Source organism: Humulus lupulus, chromosome 6 (genome assembly GCF_963169125.1).
Source record: "Humulus lupulus chromosome 6, drHumLupu1.1, whole genome shotgun sequence".
NCBI lineage: Eukaryota > Viridiplantae > Streptophyta > Magnoliopsida > Rosales > Cannabaceae > Humulus > Humulus lupulus.
This window is the reverse complement of record NC_084798.1, coordinates 100688488-100702985: the sequence shown is the minus strand read 5'-3', so window position 1 is coordinate 100702985 and position 14498 is coordinate 100688488. Positions and strand designations below refer to the sequence as shown.

The following is a 14498-nucleotide window of genomic DNA, read 5'->3' as shown; positions in this document are numbered from 1 at the left end:
TAGAATATTTTATAACTTTATTTTGTTATATTTTGTCTTTTTGTTATTTTTGTCTTATTATTAGTGTTGACCGCGTTTTTGGCCAACGACGTGAGAACGTCCAAAACGACAAAAACCTTCAAGAGAAATAAACGACACAGACGATTTTGAAAAGAAAGTAAATAACACACGTAATTTTTATAGTGGTTCAGCCCCAATGTGTTGGTAATAGCCTAATCCACTTAGAGTTGTGATTATAGATCTGCACTCAAGATCAGATGAATCTGAGCCAACTGAGTTTCTTCAGTGCAGATTACAAGAATACAAGAATTCTCTCAAATACAAGTACTCTCTCTCTCTAAAAAATTCGGATCAAATGTTCAAAAGACCAAAAGTCCAAAAGTCCCCTTTATGATGCCATAAGCCTTGTATTTATAGGCTTAGGATCGTATAGATGATATCCCCATAATCGGGATATTTTATTATTCTCAGTATATTTAAATTACAATAATATTCAAAATATAACAATACACTAAAGTTGTGGGATAAATTGAGAGATTCCTGCGTATGCCAAGACCGATTCTTGTTGAATTCGTTTATGGGAATCTTGACATAGTCCTCCTCTATCTAGTCGATCCATATCTCAGCCAAGCTGGTTGACCACACCTTCACTGGGCAGACATGCACTTATCTGGTCGGACATGGTCATGACCGATCGGCCAAGTTCATGCCTGGTCGGACAAAGTCATGCCTGGGCAGGAAAGGTTATGCCTGGGCAGACAAGGTCATTCCTGGGCAGGCAAGGTCATGCCTGGGCAGACAAGGTCATTCCTGGGCAGGCAAGGTCACTCCTAGGCAGACAAGGTCATTCCTGGGCAGACAAGGTCATGCCTGAGCAGACGATCATATGACTGGTCGGACAAGGTCATGCCTGGTCGGTCATGACACTTGACTGGCCAGTCAAAACTCTTCATTGGTCTATCGGGCTACTCCTAAGCCAGATCACTTTATCACAACTCTGAGGAGCCAATATATTTATTGACTATTAATGTGTCTTTTACTGACCATGTACTGCCACTTGTCACCTCTACTGCCACGTCATCGATCTCTAATTTTTGGGGATAACAATCAGGTTTATTGTAATGGTTATATAAGCCTAGTGGAAAGAATGTAATGACGACTTTTAGAATTGATTTTTGAAATAGAATTTTGAGAGTCTCTCATATTTGGGGTTTTCTCCTTGTTTGCTATGGATTTGGCATGAGCATTGCTCAACTATCCAACCCACTACATCCTTTGGTATTCAGAGCCTCGGTTCTTTCCCGAGAGGTACGATAGCCATGGATGGTGTATGGAGTCGCTTCAATGTCAACGAACATGAAGTAGAAGCCTTTTGGGTGGATCAAAAACTTCAATGGATGCGAATGTGAGATTTAGCTCAATGTCGATCCGAGGGAGTTAGAGATTCAAGCGACGGAGAATGGCGATTTCGAAGGTGGAGTGCCAATCAACGATCAATTTCTCCACCAAGGTACTGTTCATCATCTCCATTTTCATCACCCTCTTCATCTTCTCGGTATTACCATCTTTCAACCTCACACCCACCACCACCACCACAACACTACCATGAACCTCCACAACCACTACCATAACTTCAATACTGTATCCCACCATCCCCACCAACCCATTTATACTCATCGTCTTCTCATTCTCGATACTGTCATCCTACCCACCATATATTACACCAACCCCCACCCTTATTCCGTGACCCTCCACCACCATCTTCCCTAGCACATTGTCATGACCAAACCCTTCAAACCCACAACACCCAACCCGCGATACCCATTGCACCTCCAAAGCCAAATCAGATTTCCCATAAGAATTTACAAACTACCAATGAAAAATAACGAGATTGGCGTTATACAATGACAAATCACACCCATGATGTATTACTCAGAGCAAGAGAAGCCAATAGTCATGGGTTCGACTTTAAGGACGACCTAGTCGATACTCATGACCCTGGTGGCTTTCCTAAAGACTCTCGATCCCAACAGTCAGCTCCGAAAATGGTGCATGACATCAGCATGGTTGGCTGTGGGGATGATCTTCTCCAACAGGCAGCAATGACAAAAGCTTCACTACACGCCAACCCAACTCCACTCGTCGATCCCTTGGCAGCAGAATGGTCGATGTTGGTCATCTTCTCCACAACTTTGTAGTAGAGGAAGCTCCACAGCGTCTTCCTCTCTTTGCACGAACAACGTTGCAATGTGTTCACACATTGTTTTGGGCCAAAATCACCTTGCCCTAAGTGAATGCCCAATTATGGACAAAGCAATAAGTGAAGGCCCAATTGAGAATGCAACATTACGTGAAGGCCCAAAATCAATGAGTGTGACTGATTAGTTATGAAAAATGCATAGTTATTGATTTTAATGGCCAAAATAAATAGAGTTTAATTAATATTTTCATTGAATTAATATAATTTATTTTATAAATGAAAATGTTTGATTATTATTTAATTTATTGTTATTTTGTAGGATTAAAGATGCATTTTGTCATAAAGAATAGAAAGAAGAAAGAAATAAATGAAGTTGAAAAAAGGAGGAAAAGTTGGCATTTTTGCAAAAATTGAAGCCTCTCCCAGCAGGCCCAGCTCTCCCCAGGCTCGCTGAAAGCCTCTCACGCCTAAGCCAGCCTCCTTGCTCCTCCTTGTGCCACCTGTCCAAACCAACTTCAATTTCCCCCAGCCCCTCCATGGCTCCAGCGGTCCAACACAGTAAGCCCAATGCCCAAGCAACTCCCCAGCAGCCCAACGCCTCACCCAACTTCCCAGCAGGCCCATCCGAAGCAACCAAACTCCAACACGGCAAGCCCAGTCCGAATCAGACCCAGCCTTCTCCTCTCCCAGCCAGTGCCTATGTGGCACCTCCCCATTGGCTGGGAATGGGTCAAAACCCTCCTCTGCCACCAGCCACTCTCAGCCCATGTTTTGTGGGTATTGGGCCTTGCAAAATTGTTATTTTGAGCTTTAAAGTTCATACTTTGTGGTATTTTAGAAAAAGGGCATATTGACTATACACCAAAATAACTAGGTTAATATTTATAATAAGATTTGATTTTTCAAAATCATATTTTATTATTAATATTTCAGATTTATTTTGTAAACCTCATTTTGTTGTTTCATTTCTTTTTAGTCACTTTCTCCCTCTATAAATAAGGACTCTCATTTCACATTTTGTATGTAATTTTAGGTAGCAAAACTCTACCAAATTTTAATCTCATTTCTCATATTTTCTCTCTAGAATTTCATGAGAATGTCTAGCATAATAGGCTAACCTTCTTAGGAAGGTTAGGATGATCCTATATGCACTATGACTTTGTTTGATATTTTTGATTCACCATGTGCTTAAAGTTTATATATTTGAGTGATTTATTTTCTTTCATATCTATTTCTTCATCTTGTTATCTATATTTATGTTAACTAATAGTATATATATATATATATTTGTCAAGCACTTTCTATGTATTATCAAATTAGTGAAAATAATATAGATAATATCCGTATCATTTTCTCCATCTCATTCGTATATATTCACTTTTGCTAACATCTATATAGAATTAGTCATGCTCTTTCTATGTATTTTTTAAATAGTAAAAGTAATATTTGTGTTAGGTTTGATGTCCAATCTTTTATTGCATTATGGCCAATGGTATAATGTCATTTTTAGATTTCTCATAAGATTTATCTCATCCTTCTATGGTAAAGAATAGTAATCACTTGAATACATTTTTGTAAAATATATTTGTGCTTCAATGTTAAATCTTCCAAATGAATAGTTGGGATGTGAACTACTCATTTGTGTATAAGTATGCTTCCTTCCTACTTTTTACCTATTGTTACATCACACTTTAGTCTATCTTTATTTCTAATATTTAAATCTCAAAAACAAAAAAAATATCACTTGTTCTATTTGTTTCATATTATTTATCTCTAAACTTTATTTATTGATTAACTTTATTTCTTTGCCTCATTGTAGAATCGACCGCCCGATATACTAAAACCACCACTTAGTGGATGAACGTTTTGGGCGTTAAACAGTGACCCAAGGACTAATGGCCTTAAATCAATTCTTTAATTTCTCAACAAATATTGGTCTATGCTCCACTTGTGTAAATTCATCTTATGCCAATTCCTTTTATATTCTAATATTTTATGGATATAAGGAGCACATTGATAATATATTTAATTGGATGCAAGATGTGGATTTTGATTTTAACCATACAATTGTAGAAGATAATTCAAGTTAGTGGCATGTAAATTAAGGGGTTTTGCTCAAGCTTCTTGAAGTCAATTGGTGTTTCAAAGAAAAAAACAAGGTAAACTTCCGGTGCACAATTGGCCAAACATGAAACAACTCTTGAGTAAGAAATTTCTTCCTAATTTTGATCCAATTTTATTTAAAAAATATCTCAATTGTAAGCAAGGAGAAAAATTAGTATTGTAATATGGCAATGAGTTATCTAAGCTAAGTCAATTGCTTGATGTTGATGAATTTGAGCTCCAAAGAGTTGCTAGATTTGTTAGTGGATCAAAAAAAGAAAATCGTTATAAGATGTTCTTGCTTGCTTTGTGTAATTTATGAGATTATTGCATTGGCCACCCAAATTGAGTTTGATTTGTTGATGAAAAAAGTGGCCTTCAAGAAGAATGTATGGATGCAAATCAATTATTTGATGCTAAGTGTTGACGGTGAAATCTCGTCAACGAAATTAGATCGGAAAACTCAAAGGTAAGTCAGGTGATGTTTATATAAGAACTGAGAATAAACTTTAAGGAAAAGTAAACACAGATAAATGATGGAGCAAGTCTTGGTATATTTCTCAATAGCCTCTGCTTACAATGAATTTTCCAACCCCTCATTCTGAGGGGTCAAGCTCCTTTTATAGTTGGGCTCTAATGGCCCCTTATACATGGTGGTCCCTTGGGACAAAATAGTACATAAGTACACTGTCAGGGTAATAGCACATGTGGGAGTGGTATGGGAAGAGTGGTGGAGCAGAAGATCATAGTGTCAGCCTGGTACATAGTCAGAGGCATGCATATAGTGCCTCCACTCTCTGCACAAATCCGTACCTCCACTACCTGTGTGATACAAGTGTCAGGGTCATGCTTCTGTCCTCCTCATGGTTGTACGTCATGCACTCGTACACGTACGGTTACTATGTACCCGATGGTTATTCTCGCCTCTCCAAGGCATGTATCTGCTCAAGGCTATTCCACGTCCTACTAAGTGTAGGGAAGCTAGTGTGTTGACATGAACGATATACTCAGTCATCTATTCCACTATTGGCTCTATACCTAATAGTTATTGGGTCTCTCCTATTGCTCTTCATCTCATGTGACTCATAGGGAGAGTGGTGCCCCGTTGGTGGCACTTACCTCAGGAAGAGAGGTAAGGCCTCTTCAACGGGGCCTGCTGCGTGTGTGATGAAGCATGACGCCTAAAAATGGGATGAGGGTCTCATCTTGTGAAACCATCACTTTGCAGCCCCCACAATACGAGGCCCCTGGTATATAGCCGAAGGGTGTTTAGTGGAGGCTATGTCTCTTGAGGCCTTTGACGTGGCCAGTGCGCAAGGCGAGGCACACGAGGACACTAGGTATGCGTGGCCCTTGGGGGCGAGGCCCTTGGGAGCGAGGCTCCTTTGACGCGTGCCCCCATTCGCATGGCCACCTGATGCTACGGGCGTGGCTGCACGAGGCCGAGGGCCGGCTCGGGCGCGAGGCCACCTGGTGTGCAAGCGTGGCTGCACGAGGCCGAGGGCCTACTGGGGCACGAGGCCACCTGGTGTGCGGGCGTGGCCGCATGAGGCCGAGGGTCTGCTGGGGAGCGAGGCCGCCTGGTGTGTAGGCATGGCTGCGCGAGGCCGAGGGCCTGTTGGGGCGCGAGGCCGCCTGGTGTGCGGGCGTGGCTGCGCGAGGCCGAGGGCCTGCTGGGGCCAGAGGTCGTCTGGTGTGCGGGCGTGGTTGCGCGAGGCCGAGGGCCTACTGGGGCGCGAGACCGCCTGGTGTGCGAGCGTGGCTGCGCGAGGCCGTGGTGCGGGGCCTTGGTGGCGCGCGAGGCCGTGTCGTGCATGGGTGCGAGATGGGTCCCTAAAACAGTTGGTGCGATATTCCCGTAGCATATCGGGTGTACCCACGAGGCGTTTATGGGAGCCTATCACGCGCTTTTAGCCTTTTTATAACTGTTGAATTTCGAGCATCCACATTTCTCATGAGACAATCTCCTGTATTCAAAAAAGGGCCTACAGGCTCGAGTCCAATTTCATGATTAAGTGGCCTTTATCCCTCTGTTCTAATCAGGGACTAGAGATTTCTTATTTGGTGGATTTTTGGCATCCACACTAAGTTTGTCCATGGAGACTAAAATGGGAAGGTGAGGTAAATGGTGGAAAGCTTGGCATTTCTTATCATTTTTTTTGGCTATTACTTTTGTACCATTGTGGCTTTGGGGTGAGATTCGAAGAGATTTTTCCATTGGGGTTTACCACTATCACAAGTTCAACAATGGTTGTAACATCCTCCTAATCCAAGACCGTTACACTGTGTACTTTAAATAGTGTCAGACTTGCTGATCAAGTTATTTGGTTATACATGTATAACTAAGGTTAATGTCAAGGGTTATGGTAAAAATATTTAGTCAAAGGAAATATTGACTTTTCCTTTGAAATTTTAGTACATACATGGGATCCAAAAATAATATAAACAAATGTTTAAAATGATATATACAAGTCAAAAGTTACAACCAGCTAGCCTAAGCGGCAAAATAAAGGATATAATCCTACTTCCTCTGAGATATCATTGGTCATGGTAGATGAGCAGCCGCATATGTACACATTGCCACCGAAGCTCTCCAACTCATGGCTGGTCCAGCTTCCCTTTCCCTTTACCCGCACCACATAGCACCTGTGAGCCAAGGCTCAACAAAAAAACTTAAACATGTGCATGTGCATGAGCATTAAATGTTATATTATTTTATAATATAATGTAATATTATATTATATTATAATATAATGTTTTAGATTAAATAAATGTGACAAAGAGTGTCACATATTGTAACATATAATAGAGAGTTACAGTATTTAGATATATGGATATATCCAAATAATGTAACATATTTGGTGTTACAAATTTGTAACTTCCAAATATTACCCTTTATTGTTTAAATTTTTGTTACACAATATTGAGATGAATTTCATAAAGCCATATGTGAAATGGCTGTTAGAGATATGATATTAACCCCAATAATGTGTTTTGGGAGTTACAAAATCATTTAGGAGGGTTTGGAACCGTTTGGAAAAACAGCACATTTTTAAGTGCTGAAATTGGTCGGTGGCCGTGGCCACTGAATGTTGGTGGCCGCGACTTGTGGGACAGAGACCAGTGGCCACGACCACTAATGTCTCTGGCCGCGGCCATAGGCCAAAAACTGACCAATTTTTCAATTTTTTCAATCTTTGTTGAACGGCTCAAAAAACCCAAATAACTCCCAAATCTCTTTTTTAATTCCATATTAATACAATTAAACATTGGTAACAACCATGGGGTTTGGTGGAATTTAAAATTCAAAGGGTGTCTCTAAACTCTATAAATAGGAGCCTATAGCTCACTTGTAAGACACAACATTTCTATCCATTAGAGCACTTGGCTAGAAACACCTTGAGGCTTGATTATTCCAGAAAGCTTTTCCAATATCTGAGAGAGATCCCTTAGTGCTTGAGTTAGGGGGAAATAAGCTTTTGGACAAAGGTTTTAAACCTTGTTCAAGTTGGTGATCCCCAACCCTCTTCACTTAGGTTGTGTAAGTGATAGTTTTTTTGTATTTCTGTTCTCCATTTTATTGTATTGTTTTCTTCTTATTCTCTTGTTATTTTTACTTGTATATTTTGTTTAAGAGTTGTAATCCTTTCTTTTGTTTCAACCACCTTTATTTTACTTGTAATCTTTTGCTTAGAGTTGTATTCTCACCATTCTCTTCTTCTTCATCATCTTCTTCATTTTCTTTGTTTATTTGTAATTTTCAGTTATATAGTTGTAACTCCTTTTTAATCAATCATTATTTATTTGTAATATATTGCATAGAGTTTTAATTTCTTACCATTTCCATTGAGGCAAATACATTTTTTCCTAACATTCAAAAGCTTATCCCTTTGTTTGTTTCAATGGAAGGTGAGACCATCAAAATCATGAATCAAGACTTAGTGAGGTTGGATAGGTTTGATGGATCCAATTTCACTACGTGGCAAGACAAGGTGAGATTCCTTTTGACCACTCTCAAAATCGACTACATTCTAGAATCCACTCTAGAACCTCTCCCAACGCCATCCGACAAGGACACTCCCGAGGAGGTGGAGAAGAGAAGGAAGAGGGACGAGGACAATCTCCTTTGTAGGAGTCATATCCTCAACGCCCTATCCGATAGGCTCTATGACCTCTACACCGAGACCAAATCGGCCAAAAAGATATGGGATGCACTTGAGAAAAAGTTTAAGGCGGAAGAGCAAGGTACCAAAAAGTTCTTGATATCTCAATACTTCGATTTCAAATTTTTTGGTGATAAACCTATTCTTCCTCAAATTCATGAATTGCAAATAATTGTTAACAAACTGAAAATTTTAAAGATTGAGCTTCCCGAGGCCTTTCAAGTTGGTGCTATAGTGGCTAAATTACCACCAACTTGGAAGAGCTATAGGAAAAGCATCCTTCATAAAAATGAGGATTATTCTTTGGAGGAGATCCAAAAGCATATTCGAATCGAAGATGAATCGATATGTAGAGATAAACTTGTGGAGGGGTCTAATGGAGAGACTTCCAAAGCAAATGCGGTGTCACAACCAAAACATCCCAAAAATAAAGGGAAAAAGGGTAACGAGAAACCTTTGGGTCCAAAAAACAACCCAAACAAGTTTAAGGGCGAGAAAGGTCCTTGCTTTGTGTGTGGGAAAAGGGGTCACTATGATAGAGAGTGTAGGCGTAGAAAAGACCAACAAGGACCTAAGGTGAATGCAACTCAAGAGGAAAACATAGTTGCTACCCTTAGTGAGGTGAATACGGTCCAAGGCAAAGTGAAAGGGTGGTGGTATGATACATGTGCCACCGTCCATGTCACCTATGACAAATCATTGTTCAAGACCTTTGAAGAGTCAAAGGGCAACCATGAGATACAAATGGGCAATGAGGGCAAATCCAGGTACTTGGCAACACTACAACAATTTTTCTCAAATATTACATTAAAATATAACATAATTTTAGAAGTGCTATTGATACAGAGACAAGAAAAAAAGACACGGGAAAAAAAATTTAGGCGGCAAATGAAACACTTTTTGCTGCCTGAAATTGACAAAAGAGAACAGCAAATTGACAAAAGAGAATAGCGTGCCTCTCCCTCTCTTAAATCCCTAATCTCTACCAGCGCGCCTCTCCCTCTCTCAAATCCCTAATCTCCCTAATCTCTACCAGTCTTTCTCTCATTGCATTCAGTCTCAAATCCCTAATACCAAATCTTTTAGTGCATTCAGTCTTTCTCTCATTCGCTCTCCCTTGTTCTTTCTCTCATTAGCTCTCTCACATTCTCTCGGCTTTCTAACCCTCGCGCCGTTGAACCACACCACAACCACACCCCTGCTGAAGCCTACCTCACGCCGGTACTCACGCAACTGAAGCACACCACGACCACACCCGTGCTGTAGTCGTTGAGTCTCTCGTCCCCCCCTCTCTGTTTTTCTCTCCCGCTGGCTTTGAGCAAGAACTGGAGACCTCCGTTTGTCTCTGTGAGGTATAATTTGTTTTTCTTTTCAGATTTCAATTTAATATCAAAAAACCATTTTGAATATTATCAATATATATATATATATGCTTGTGTTGGAATAATTTTTTCGATTGGCATTTGGAATTTGATGTGATTTTATGCATAGATTATATATTTATCGAGTATTCACAATCCAGATTGATGTTTTGATATGGTGATTCACAAATTTGTAGGCACTTCCAATTTACTTGGATAAAATGTTCAATCAGTATGTGGCTATAATTCTCTCTGTGACTTTTTCTCTATTTTTTGGAGAGGTATTTTATTTTTGTTCCATTAACTTTCATGCTTGGTTTAACAGTAAAGTGTCAATATTTTTGTTGGCTTATTATGATGGAAACTTGATATTCGTTTTTCTAAATCAGGTTATCCCACAAGCTATATGCACTAGATGTGGACTTGCAGTAGGTTCCAACTTTGTTTGGCTTGTTCGAATTTTGATGATAATTTACTACCCAATTTCATACCCAATTGGAAAGGTACAATCTCCAATGGAAAGTTGATGTTTAAACATTTAAATGTGAACTTGGAATTTGCATTTATCAACCCTCTAATCTATACTATTTTAAACTGGTGTTTTAGTCATTGAATTTAAGTATTTTTTCAGTGGTTAAAAATAAATCATAAATGTAAAGAAAAACTGTGGAATCTGGTTGCAAAACGATGGATTCTTAATGATATCAGATTATAAGGGATTTATATCTATTTTTTGACTTGAGATATACACAATGCAGATTTTGGATTGGGTATTAGGACATAATGAAGCTTTATTTAGGCGAGCTCAGTTAAAAGTCCTTGTCTCCATCCACAGCCAAGAGGTAAAGTAAAGCTGTTGAGGATAATTAATATGCTCTTTAACTTAAGGAATAACTTTACAAGTTGAAAATACGAATTATTGCTATCATCTACCACAGATAAATCTTGGCATTAGTTCTGATTTCCTTATCTTGTCATAATAGGCCGGCAAGGGTGGTGAGCTTACACATGACGAGACAACAATTATAAGTGGGGCACTAGATTTAACTGAGAAGGTAAGGTCTTAACAGAAATATCATTATTCCTTACATTCATTTCCTTCTAATTTGCATGTATGCCAGTGATAGTATTATATCCAACTATTATATGAGGTGGACGTAAATCCTGGTGAATATGAAAGTTTATTTTACTTCTTCTACTTCTCTCTCTCTCTCCGAGTCTTTAGAACTATACCAAAGAGGCTAAAACTTATTTTTTTTTTATTGTAATTTCATTTTGAAGTATAGCTATTTGAAACTCTGTGCTCATGCTAAATCTTTCTCTCTCTCGAGCTCGCTTATTCAATATTCTGTTTTAAAGTTGTTTGGATTTTTTTACTTTACTCCCCAGTCATCTTATCTTTTGGTTTAAAGAGCATTCTGAAACTTTTCTTGTCATTATAGTTTCATTTTGATGTATAATGATTTCACTCTTTATGCTCATGTTGAAATTGTAACTTGAATATGATAGTAAGCTTGCAATAAAGTGTCATGATTAGAAAATCAACATCTTACTTTCCTTCTATTATTAAATTTTTTTTAAATCTTAAAAAAAAGACAGCTGAGGAGGCTATGACACCCATTGAATCAACGTTTTCCTTAGATGTCAATTCAAAGTTGGACTGGTGAGTTTTGGTCATGAATTCATTGTTCTTTCTTTCTGTCAATTGGATTTGACTGGTTTTCACAATTTTTGTTTACATGCTGTTTTTAGCTGATTTTCAAAGATTCAGTCACTTGACCTTAGAAACTATTTTTTTATAAAAGAAGAAAATATAGAAATTTTTGTTGTTATTGTTGTAGTGATAGATTGTGTTAAAAGAAGGATATTTTAGCTGTGATATCAGTCCTAGGCTCCTAGCCTATCATCTTAGGAACACTATCCCAATTAGTTGCTGGCTTGTCAATAGTTCTGTCACCTTTTTACACAAAGTTTCACTGAGGATAGTTTGTACATTTTATTTTTATTTTTGCATACAGTGCTCTGGCATATCATAATGGCGTGACCCATGTTTTAATGAAACATGTCTTATGCTGCAATTGAAATGTTAGGAATTTTTGAATCACATGACCGCTCAATGTGTTTTCTCGTAGTACAGTTATTTTCTGTTTTCTTAGCAGAAGTTTGTTGCAGAAAAAAATTATATTTTTTTACTGTATTTCTCATTTTTCTCCTTTTATTCAATAACACAGGGAGGCTATGGGAAAAGTTCTTGCTCGGGGGCATAGTCGAGTTCCTGTCTATTCTGGGAATCCGAAGAACGTTATTGGACTGCTTCTGGTGGGTGCTAGAATAGTAGAATGTGAATGTTTAGAAGATGTTTGTATACTAGATGCATTTTAAATTTGACTTATCAAAGGAACTAACAGCGGGCAACATACTTTGTACTCTGCTCTTTAACTTGTTCAATTCTGCTTATTGTTAGGTGAAAAGTCTTCTTACTGTACGACCTGAAACAGAGACTCCAGTCAGTGCCGTTTCCATCCGGAGAATACCACGGTTTGCTTAACTCTTCAATTACTAATTTTTTATTTTTCAGAAAATACATTCAGTCAGAGTATCCAGTGTTGATTTGTATGTTGTATACTCAGAGTTCCTGTCGATATGCCACTGTACGATATATTAAACGAGTTTTAGAAGGGCAGCAGTCATATGGCAGCTGTGGTGAAGACTAAAGGGAAAAGCAAGCTTCCTACAATTGATGGGGAGAAGACTTTTCTGTGGCTGCCTAGTAATAATTTTACAGAACATGTCTATTTCTATATGCATATTTATATTATTTAGGCTTCTTTGTTTGATGCTTTTGATAATTAATATGGTTTTCTTAAGAGTTACTATAAGCACTTATCAATGTTTTGGTAAAAGATGAAAGTATCTTTAGAATGGGTCCATTATTAAGAGTTGATCATTTATGCGCTAATTTCATCTAATGTAAATATTCAACTGATTGCTTTTTGACACAGTGGTAATATAATATTTTGTATTGATTGCTTCAATGCTTTTAGCCAGGTCTTAATGAGAAATTAAAATGCATAAAGCAACATTCAATGTTGGAAGTTTCTTTGATTAATATTCAGGTTCAAGGTATTTGAGCTTTCTTACATGGGTTTCTTTATTTATGTATATATTAATCAACTAATGCCTTAAGGTCTTTCTAAGCAGTTGGAAAGAGCAACAATAGAAATAGAAACCTAATTCAGAATACAGAGCATAAAAAACAACCAGATGCACATAAAACAGAAAGGAAAAAATGGCAACAGGTCTTCACACATGATTATATTTTATCTAATTTACTTTGGAGTTTTATCTTCATATGTAGCTATTTGATGATTTGTTTATTAATTCTTCTATTAACTTTCATTCAATTTTTGGTCTCTTATTTATAGGTTAGGAAATCAATCAAAGAGACTGCCTTAATTCTCTCTAATGATGATGTTGATGGTGGCAGGGCTTGGCAAGGCAAGGTGTAGGCTCGATGGTATGTATCTCTTCTAACCAGTGATCAAGCTTGGCATTTTTTTAAGGTGCAACCTGTTGGCATAATCCTTTTTGTTGCTATCATGTTCTCTGTACTCTTTTAAGAATTTTTCTGTTATCTGATGCGTGAAAGGGGCTCTTGGTGGTAGGTGACATTACTAAAGCTGCAGAAGCTGCACTAAAGTTGGAGCGTGAAAGATTAAAAAAGTTGGAAGACTTGGATGAAGGAAACAAGGCATTAGGATTGAATGTAAATAAGGTTTGCTCTCTATATTGTAATTCATATTTATTTGAAAATTGTTAATCTCTATTTGGTAACTAGAAACTAGTATTTTTGTTTGTGATTTTCTTGCAGCATTCTTATAGAGTTTAATTGTTTAAGTATATTAAGCTTTAGTTTATCTTGACAGGAGGTTTCTGCTTAGCCTTTTAGCCTATAAATGTAATGTCTGCTTTTATTAGCCTTTTCATTCTTCCTTTTTATACACATTACTGCATTGAAGTCATAGGTTGTCTATGATTTTTCATGCTTACGTTTGACACTTCTATCAGATAATAGTACATATTCTTTGATTGCTTGATTGATGCTTTTGAAAGTATAATACCGATATATTTAATAAGAGCTAATAATTTCATTAATGCAACATGGATGACTATAGCTACCACTTTAATAAGTTCTAATCTTCCAGTTTTATCAGATACTATATTGTGCAGTGACATAATATATCAAGTGACCGATTACACACATGCATAGGCACACACTGACACCTATACTTGGATTGACTGATAAAATCTTATAATTTCATTACTTCCAACATAGAAACCTAGAATTACAACTTTCATGCATTTTTAATTAATATAAGGCAATTTGGTTCTATTTTTTTTTTATAAAAGCCCTAGAATTACTACTTTAAGTAATTTCTAGTGTGATTCCATGATTACATTTGAATATTACAGGTGTGTAGATGTGACTGGAGCTCACAGTGCTCTAAAGACGGAGCTTAACATAAGCTTGACAGCAATAGGCCTTTTGTGGACTACAACTGACTTTATTGCAAAGGGGATTACACATGGACCTGTGGAAGAAAGGGAAACAAGAAAGGGAAACAGGTATATGACAAGTGCACAACAAATGGACTCACAACAAGGACAAGT

At 37.9% G+C, this 14498-nt stretch overlaps 1 protein-coding gene across 1 annotated transcript; it reads left to right on the top strand.

Moving 5' to 3' along the window:
- The first annotated feature begins 1904 nt into the window (after positions 1-1904).
- On the top strand, positions 1905-12454 carry LOC133785350 (DUF21 domain-containing protein At4g14240-like). The gene is made up of 8 exons (XM_062224598.1): positions 1905-2174; positions 10025-10108; positions 10217-10330; positions 10586-10669; positions 10811-10882; positions 11423-11490; positions 12059-12146; positions 12292-12454. The coding sequence occupies exons 1-8, from the start codon at positions 1905-1907 to the stop codon at positions 12373-12375; spliced, it is 864 nt and encodes a 287-aa protein (XP_062080582.1). The 3' UTR covers positions 12376-12454.
- Positions 12455-14498: the final 2044 nt, after the last annotated feature.